General features: G+C 40.0%; 1 protein-coding gene across 1 annotated transcript; it reads left to right on the forward strand.

The window, feature by feature from the left end:
* Nucleotides 1-5,479: 5,479 nt before the first annotated feature.
* LOC100564615 (olfactory receptor 6E1-like) lies at nt 5,480-7,026 on the forward strand. Its single transcript, XM_003227501.4, has one exon. It carries the CDS (start codon nt 6,085-6,087, stop codon nt 7,024-7,026), a length of 942 nt encoding a protein of 313 aa, XP_003227549.3. The 5' UTR covers nt 5,480-6,084.
* The last annotated feature ends 2,813 nt before the right edge of the window (nt 7,027-9,839 follow it).

The raw sequence follows: 9,839 nt of genomic DNA on the forward strand, positions 1-9,839 counted from the left end.
TGCACTGTAGAATTAATGCTGTTTGATGCCACTTGATATGGAATAATATGGAATCATCAGAGTTCTGGTTTCCATTGACCATGTTTAGCCATTTATCCTACATTAAGAACTGGAAATCACTGGACATCCAGGCTTGACCTCTGGTCCAAGATGGGATATGGGGCCATTGTAGACAAGCTCTAGATATGCATTAATGCTGTTTGACACTACTTTAACTAGTTTTACAAGGCTCTTAACCTTCTCAGCCAAAGAGTGCTGGTGCCTCACCAAACTACAACTCCCAGAGTTTATAGCATTGAGCCATGGCACTTATTGTAATGTCAAACGGCACTAATTCTTTAGTGCCTTCAAGTTGCCTATCAGCCTATGGAGACTCTGTGGAGTCATCTCGAGTAATAACTACCGAGAGGCAGTTTGCTGTTGCCTTCCCCTCAAAATTGGATACACTAGACATCCAGACACATATAAAAGGAAAATACGTGTTGAGTAAGTTTTCATGATGAAGAAGCACCATAAATCAGCATCAGTATTTAAAGGCATGTTGGAGTGCCACCATGTGTCCTCTGCTTGAATTTCAAGCACTGTCAACAGAGTCTGGAATTGAATGGCTATCTGTCAGTACTGTGTCTTCTTGCATGATAGAATGGGATTAGACTGGGTGGCACTGGTGGTCTCCTTAAACTCAATGATTCTATTTTAAAACCCCACAAAAGACTAATTTCCTTTATAGAAACACAACTGTGATGGCATAAATAATGCTCCCTCTGTGTGGTTTATTTATGTGTGATTTCCGGGCTTTTTCTCCCGATGTTTTGCCTGCATCTGTGGCTGGCATCTTCAGAGGATCCTCTAAAGATGCCAGCCACAGATGCAAGCAAAATGCCAGGAGAAAATGTTATTAGAACACAGTCATACAGCCCAGAGAACACACAACACCCCAGTAAAATTGCTGGTTTTTTTATTAGTAAAGGAATAGTGTAATAATGGAGCACTGGGCTGTGTGATGTGGAAGTGCATCTTTGACATTTGGCAGGAAGGAATGGTGCCCTGCTGCTGTTCCTGGAGAAGTTACAGGGTGGGGTGATACCTTTGGGGGGATTTTTGTTGTTGTTTATTCTTTCAGTCGCTTCTGACTCTTCGTGACCTCCTGGACCAGCCCACGCCAGAGCTCCCTGACGGCCGTGACCACCCCCAGCTCCTTCAAGGTCAAGCCAGTCACTTCAAGGATAGCATCCATCCATCTCGCCCTTGGTCGGCCTCTCTTCCTTTTTCCTTCCATTTACCCCAGCATCATAATCTTCTCCAAGCTTTCCTGTCTCCTCATGATGTGGCCAAAATACTTCAGCTTTGCCTCTAATATCCTTCCCTCCAGTGAGCAGCCGGGCATTATTTCCTGGAGAATGGACTGGTTGGATCTTCTTGCGGTCCAAGGCACTCTCAGGATTTTCCTCCAACAACACAGTTCGAAAGCGCCTCTCTTCCTTCACTCAGCCTTCCTTATGGTCCAGCTCTCGCATCCATAGGTTACTATGGAGAATAACTATGTGGACCTTCGTTGCCAGTGTGATGTCTCTACTCTTCACTATTTTGTCGAGGTTGGCCACTGCTTTCCTCCCAAGAAGTAAACGTCTCCTGATTTCTTAGCTGCAGTCTGCATCCACCTCCACGTTTTCTCCCTCTATTTGCTAGTTATCAATCAGTCTGGTCGCCATAACCCTGGTTTGCTTGATGTTTAACTGCAACCCAACTTTTGCGCTTTCTTCTTTCACCTTGGTTATAAGATTCCTCAGCCCCTCCTCACTTTCAGCCATCAAAGTAGTATCATATCTAAGGTTGTTAATGTTTCTTCCAGCAATTTTAACTCCACCTTTGGATTCATCAAGCCCCGCATGTCGCATGATGTATTCTGCATACAAGTTGAATAGGTCGGATGAGCGTATACAGCCAGTACTCCTTTCCCAATCTTGAACCAGTCTGTTGTTCCGTGGTCTGTTCTGACTGTTTATAGTAAAGGTAAAGGTTTCCCCTGATGTTAAGTCCAATCATATCTGACTCTGGGGGTTGGTGCTCATCTCCATTTCTAAGCCCGGGGCTGTGGCGCAGACGGGAGAGCAAACCAGCAAACCAGCTGCAATTAACTGCAATCAATCACTCTGACCAGGAGGTCATGAGTTCGAGGCCCGCTCGGAGCTATGTTGTTTGTCTTTGTCCTATGTTAAAAAGGCATTGAATGTTTGCCTATATGTGTAATGTGATCCGCCCTGAATCCCCTTCGGGGTGAGAAGGGTGGAACATAAGTGCTGTAAATAAATAAATACATACATACATAGACACCTCCATAGACACCTCCAAGGTCATGTGGCCAGCATGACTGCATGGAGCGCCATTACCTTCCCACTGGAGAGGTACATATTGATCTACTCACATTGGCATGTTTTCAAACTGCTCGCTTGGCAGAAGCTGGAGCTAACAGCGGGCGCTCATTCCGCTCCCGGGATTTGAACCTGGGACCTTTCGGTCTGCAATTTCAGCAGCTCAGTGCTTTAACACACTTCGCCAACGGGGCTCCTTCTGTTTCTACTTGGTAGTTATATAGATTCCTCAAGAGACAGACAAGATGATGCGGTATCCCCATACCACCAAGAACTTGCCACAATTTATTATGATCCACACAGTCAAAGGCTTTAGAATAGTCAATTTCTAAATGGGAATGGGAATGGGAATTTTTAAGGAGATTTTATTTCTAAAAAGAAAAGAAATTCCTAAAAATCAGGGATGGCCCAAACATTATGAAACTTGGCGGACTAACAATTGTAGATGTGTCCTCCAAGTGTGGTCATTTTTATCGTGATAGCCCTAAAAATGACAGAAGGGGAGCTCAGGAACACCCCCCCCCCATTGTCACCAATGGACTGGTTCTAGCTACACTTTTCGGCTGTGGACTGAAAACCACTATCCTGATCCTTGCCCATTTTCAGGAGGCACGTGAAAATGGGTCCAAGGGTCTCCCAAAATTCAGGCAGCAGAAACGGTTCGAGGTTCAGCCAAAATGCACAAGCTTACTGTAAACCTCCCTTTTTCGTATGTATTTTTAAAATTGAGCTTTCCTACTCATTTTCTGGTCTTTATTGCCACCTAGTGGTTTTCATGTTCGTCCATGTTCTAAAATAAAGATATAAAATATCAAAGAATGACATTTTGTTTCTTTGATCTTGAAGGAATCTTCCAAAAAAGAATGCTATCATCCTTCCTCAATGTCCAACTGTCCGTATTCATGCCTTGCTGGGTTTTCATTAGGGAAACATGCTTTCCAATAGTCACACCTGAGTAGCACAAAAGGAAAGCAAGTTGAGAATGGAAAGTGATTTTTGCAGGTGTCTGCAGAATAGTCAATTTCTCTGGCTGAAAGAAGCTGTACCACAACCACAATTTTTGCATGCAGTGAACATTGTGAAGTGTATGTGACAAATCTGTGATGAGTTGAATAACCCAGACAAAAGGCAAAAAAGCCAAACAAAACAATATAAACAGAGCCAATTGAGCGATACATATAATCAAACTCTACAAGAATACAAAATACCAAACTATAATCCCCAATTGTAGGATAAGGATATGGTTGTTATTAATCAATGCAGTCTCCGTGCAGATTGCATTATAGCCCTGACTGCTTTTGCTCTGGCACTCTGCACTATTAATGACACCGTGTTTCTTCTTAGATAATTTCCATATCAAAACACTTTGTAGTTATCTAACTGATAATGTCTTATTCTAAGTAAAGGTAAAGGTTTCCCCTGACGTTAAGTCCAGTCATGTCTGATTCTGGGGGTTGGTGCTCATCTCCATTTCTAAGCCGAAGAACCGGCGTCGTCCATAGATACCTCCAAGATCATGTGGCTGGCATGACTGCATGAAGCGCTGTTACCTTCCCGCTGGAGAAGTACCTATTGATCTACTCACATTTATATGTTTTCGAACTGCTAGGTTGGCAGAAGCTGGAGCTGACAGCAGCCGCTCCTGGGGTTTGAACCTGGGACCTTTCGGTCTGCAAGTTCAGCAGCTCAGTGCTTTAACACATTTCGCCACTGGGGCTCCTTTAGGGTCTTATTTAATGTCTTATTCTAGCCCACTTTATTTTACTGACACCAAATGTTACAGTCTTTATATATTCCATTTATTGTTGTACACTTTCTACTTGATTCATGTTTCTCTAATTCCATGTTCTTCTGGTTTACATTTTATCAATTCAGTTTCCTTTCACACCCTTTTGCAACTTAACAATGTTGAAAACACTAAGTATGAAATAAAAATTAAAAGGAGGATTGCCGAAGCAATTCTAAATTCTAAATATTGGAAGATAATGCCATAGAATCATAGAATCATAGAATAGTAGAGTTGGAAGAGACCACATGGGCCATCTAGTCCAACCCCCTGCTAAGAAGCCAGCTAAAATTCAACCAAAAAAAATCATTGAGATGCACTCTGGGCTACCAATGGCTTCTGTTGACAAACAGGAATCACATAAAAAATCTTTGGCACCAACAAAATAATAGAAATTGAAGGCATAGCTATCTTAGGACTCTTCCACACAGCCATATAACCCAGAATATCAAGGCAGATAATCCGCAATATCTGTTTTGACCTGGATTATCTGAGTCCACACTGTCATATAATCCAGTTCAATGTGGATTTTATACAGCTGTGCGGAAGGGGCCTAAGTCTGGATCAATTTGCAAAGGAATCTTGCAGCACATTTGAGACTCAAAAGAAGTCAGTGACATAAGCTTTCATAAAGTAAAGTTTGCTTTTGATAAAATTGACTTTAGGAAAGTTCATGCTGCCAACTTCTTTCTTCTAGTTAGTCTCAAAGGTGCTACAAAATCCCTTTGCATATCCACAAGACAATTTGATTTGCATGAGCCAGTGTCACATAGTGCTCAATCCGTTCTCTACACCTTGGGGAAGCTGAACTAATAACTCCTATGTATACCAACAAGCAAAATGCTATATTATTAGGCATATTTACCTACATAACTGCTTACAAGAGGACCCCTCCGTGTTCGCTCACAGTAAAAAGAAGAAAAGGTGTAGAATGATGTAGAATTACATTGTGGATCACTAGGATCACTGAGGATATGACACAAATGAATATCTAGATTTAGGATGTTACCAAATCAAAAATACAATTATTGCGATTTTTCTGTTTGCCTTTGAAGGAAGGAAGAGTCATCTGCACCAAAATTAAGTCTTTAACATACACTAAGGCCTGGAAGTCCTAGAAAATTCATTTTCTCCTCTGCAAAGGATACTTGAACGCTACTGCAAGACCCAGGAAAGCCCTGTGAATGCCCTCTTCTTTAGGTAAGTAGTAAGTAAGTATATCACTAAAATCTTGTGCTCTGATGAACCATAAAGATTATGTAAAATGGGAATATTTTTTTTAAATGGCAATAGATTGGTCAGGAAAGATGCATAACAACAACAGATAACTTTCATACGGCCCTTGGAAACCTCTGTGACAAAATTGCATTGCTGTTCAAATATCAGCACAACTTCTGTTTTATAATGAAGTCTAATTTTAAATGCTCTTTTTAATAAATCAAGTAACTTATAAAGACACTGCTGTAATCTAATCTAATGTATTCCATCTCATCTCATCACTGCCAAATACTCTCTATGAAATGCTATCTTTATGAAAATATCTTAGGAATCTGTAAGAACACTAAAGCCATAATTTGTTCAGAGAGAATTTGCCTTTCTTGTCTTCTGATGCTGAGAATGTGTGACTTGCTCAAGGGCACTAGATATTGTAAATATGTAGTTCAGAGATGTGATAATCTGTAAAGCAGACCTTAACATATGGCAGAATATGGAAGACCCAAAATAAATTCAAAATGAAAATCACAGCAATTTACATCTCAGGAAAACATGTGAGAGAATCGGAGTTGAATGTTTTACAGTTCACCATCACAGGTTAATAAAAGATTATGTAAAGGGTTACATTTAAAATAAAATGGGAATAGATTGTTTTCTGCCATTCTCATAATCACTTTATTTTCTTTTTAATTTTATAGAATTGAGCAAAGAATGAACACTACTGCAGTGAGGGATTTCATACTTTTGGGATTTACTAACAATCCACAACTCGAAATCTTCCTCTTCCTCCTGCTGTTTGGGATTTACCTCTTGACCCTGATGGGAAACATACTGATTGTTGTCATCACGCTGGTGAACCGACAGCTCTGCACCCCAATGTATTTCTTCCTTCGGCATGTTGCATTTGTGGATATTGGGTATACAACTGTCCTTATTCCTAAAACACTGGCCAATATGGCGACCGGTCGTAAGAGTATTACTTTAACTGGTTGTTTCATGCAATGCTTTCTGCACTTTGTTTTGGGAACCACTGAGTTGCTCCTGTGGGCAGTCATGTCTATTGATCGATATGTAGCCATCTGCAACCCATTTCACTATTCAACCATTATGAGTGATTGGCTCTGCTCCTTGCTAGTATTTGGGTCCTGGTTTGGGGGATTATTGCTCATTATGGGCCCAGCCATTGTATTGTTCCAAATGCCTTTTTGTGGCCCAAACACCATCAACCACTTTTTCTGTGACAATGGACCCCTGATTAAACTTATTTGCATTGACACAACTCTGTTGGAATTTGTTGATTTTCTCATTGCCATGTTTTCACTCCTTGGGACTTTAACCATAAATGTGGTGTCTTATGTCAAAATTATTTCCACCATCATGCGTATCCCATCAAAAACCGGAAGGCAGAAGGCCTTTTCCACTTGTGCTTCCCACATAACTGTGGTTTCCATCACTTACAGTAGTTGTATCTTCATGTACATAAAACCCAAAAGCACCAGTGAATTGAGCTATAGTAAGGCAGTGGCTGTTTTTAATACTCTTGTAGCTCCTCTACTGGTCCCGTTCATCTACTGCCTGAGGAACAAGCAAGTTCAAGATGCCTGGTATGCTGTTTTTAGGAAGTGTGTTATTTTCTGCAAGGGCTATAAATGAGGAGTGATATTATTGAGGAAATGTTTTTAGTTTCTGAAAATATTCAATATGATATTAAAAAGACCAGTATCAAATCAGTTTCAATGTCTATTCAGTATGAACGCAGACTGATCAAAGCTGGAGAATTGATCTGAGAGCTCACAAATTACTAGAAGTTGGTGAATAAAACTTTAGGGAAAGTATTGGGATATATTAAAAAGGAGGCTAGAAGACAAAACTAATAAAGTCTACTGAAGTAGGAATGTTGCCACCACTTACAAGGAATCAGATAGATGGTTAAACTTATCTGTGAAATTCCTTGTTTTCTTTGATTTTTTTATCTTCTAACACAAACATTGGCAAACTTCAGCCATCCAGATATTTTGGACTTCAACTTCCATAATTTCTATCGGCTGCTAGGAATTGTGGAATTAGAAGTCCAAAATACCTGGAGGGCCAAAGTTTACTCATGCCTGCTCTAACATGTCTCCTTCCACCTCTCCTCTCATATTTCCCCTTCACAATCGGTTTTGTTTAGATTCCTATTTCATCAACTTTTGCCTTTTTGTCTCTAGACTCTCTGCTCTCTCATCATGCTTCTTCATGGCAGTTGTGTCTCCAGACATTCTCAAAGGAGAACAATTCATTGGGTCCAGTCTAGCAGTTTTTGTTAATATCCTCTTCATGTCACTGCCCCATGGCAATGTGCTCATGTGGTCATTGATCCAATTGATGAAAAATATTCTCTCTAGAAATCTCTAGGTCCTCCAGTGCAATTCTTCATCCAGAAGGCATTCTGGAAGACCTGGAAATTGCTTGGCCAAGACAGATGGACTTCCAAGTTAAAAAACATAGCAATGTATTTATTTGTGGTTTTTTTTACTTTCACAGGGGTCTTGCACCTTTAACCCCAGCATAATTTGCAATGACCACAAATTGATCTGGAGGTCAGTTACTTTACTCAGGAGCATCTTAATTTTGCTCAAAGAATTCTGAGGTTACAACACAGGTTCAGCTCTAAATTATGAATCAGAAATCCAGATCTTGCACCTCTTATTGACTATCATTGGAAATCAATAGTCAATTGTGGTTTTTTACATTAAAAAGACCTGGATAGATGTAATTTGAAGTCATGGGTGGGTGGGTGGGGGGATTGTGCATATCAAACTTTAAATGTGTTGTGATCCCAGCAGCCTTTATGATAAACAATATTTCACAAGAGCTATTACTGTCTGGAGAATCTGTGTGATGTAGTGTTTTCAGTGTTGGACTAGAACTTTGGAGATCCGCATTCAAATCCCACATGGGCAAGGAATCCCAATGGGTGACTTTGGGCAAATCACATCCTCTCAACCTTAGATGAAGGCAATGGTAAACCAACTCTAAACAAACCATGCCAAGAAAAGACTGCAATAAGTTTGCCTTAGGAGTGCCATAAGTCAGAAATAACCTGGACACACATAATAACATCTGTTTAGTATGTTATTTTATTCCCCATATACTCTACCTTTCCCTCTAGCACAGGATCCAAGGGAAATTAAAACAGAGTATAACTAAAAGCATGATTAAGATAGACACGTTTTGCGTCCCATCACCAGACAAACAGGGAGGAAGAAAGGGCTAAGGAAGTGGGATTCAGGGGATGGCAGTTGGCACTTGAGCTGGAAGTGTGGAGGAAAACTTGGATCATGATGATGATAATAATAATAATAACTTTATTTTTCTATCCCACCTCCATCTCTCTGCAGAAACTCAGGGCGGCTTACACAGTGCCAAGCCCAAAGACAAATAATAAGCAAAATATAATACATATGAAAACACATCTTAAACTGAGTAAAACAGATTTAAAACAAATAATACAATGTAATAACAATAAAACCAATTAAAACTTAGAAGAACCACCATTGAGGAGAAATAGAATTAAATGGGCGGGCAGTCTAGGCGCAAGAGCAAAGATATGTATTATGATCAATCCTGATACAAAAGAAAGGCAATATTAGAAGCCAACTGATTTTATTTGAAGGCCAGATTTTTTTTTCCTTTGGAGAAATGTGGAACAAAAGTGACTGGATTCTGAAGAGGTTTGGGTTATAATTAGCTGGAAACAAGCAACTGACCTGTTATCTTTAGATATATATATATATAGAACAGCACTACCCCAGTATCCATGGGGAATATGTTCCCGGACTTCACTTAGGACGTCATTCCATTGGCGGGGGGGGGGGGGGTAAGCATCTCATTACCGTTGTGTTACATCCCATAACATTAGAAAACAAAGCTGATTTTTTTCTCATTTCCCCATCCCCCATTATTGTTTCTGGCCCTGTATTTCAAAATTATCCATTTTCAGATTTATCACATCCGAAAGTGCAGTTCCTGCTTTCTCCCTCCCTCTCTCTCTCTTTTATTTTTAAACACCTTGAGATATTTGAAATTGTGAAGGACCAAAGTCTTGTAAGTTACAGGTTTTGGAACTTCAAGGTGTCAAAGTAGGGATCCCTGAAGTAGCTCAATTTTGAATAAATATCTAACATTTTAAAAAACATGGATCAAGCAGTTGAATTTTGAGAGACTATAGGGCATTGTTGCCCATAGCAATGCTCATTTACCCATGTTACCAAATTGATTTAAATGCAGGCAAAACTGAAAGATCCCATCCCATTTTTTTTGTCATTTTCTCCTGTTTTAAAGCAATTCCTGAGAACAGGAGACATTTTCTGCCCATCTTCTAGGCACACAATTCTGTGTGAGTTCTAATCAAAACAGAATAGAGGGGTATAATACTTCCCTTGATTTAGACATTATACTCCTATTAATACAGTCCAGAATCACAT

Source organism: Anolis carolinensis, chromosome 6 (assembly GCF_035594765.1).
Source record: "Anolis carolinensis isolate JA03-04 chromosome 6, rAnoCar3.1.pri, whole genome shotgun sequence".
NCBI classification, from domain to species: domain Eukaryota; kingdom Metazoa; phylum Chordata; class Lepidosauria; order Squamata; family Dactyloidae; genus Anolis; species Anolis carolinensis.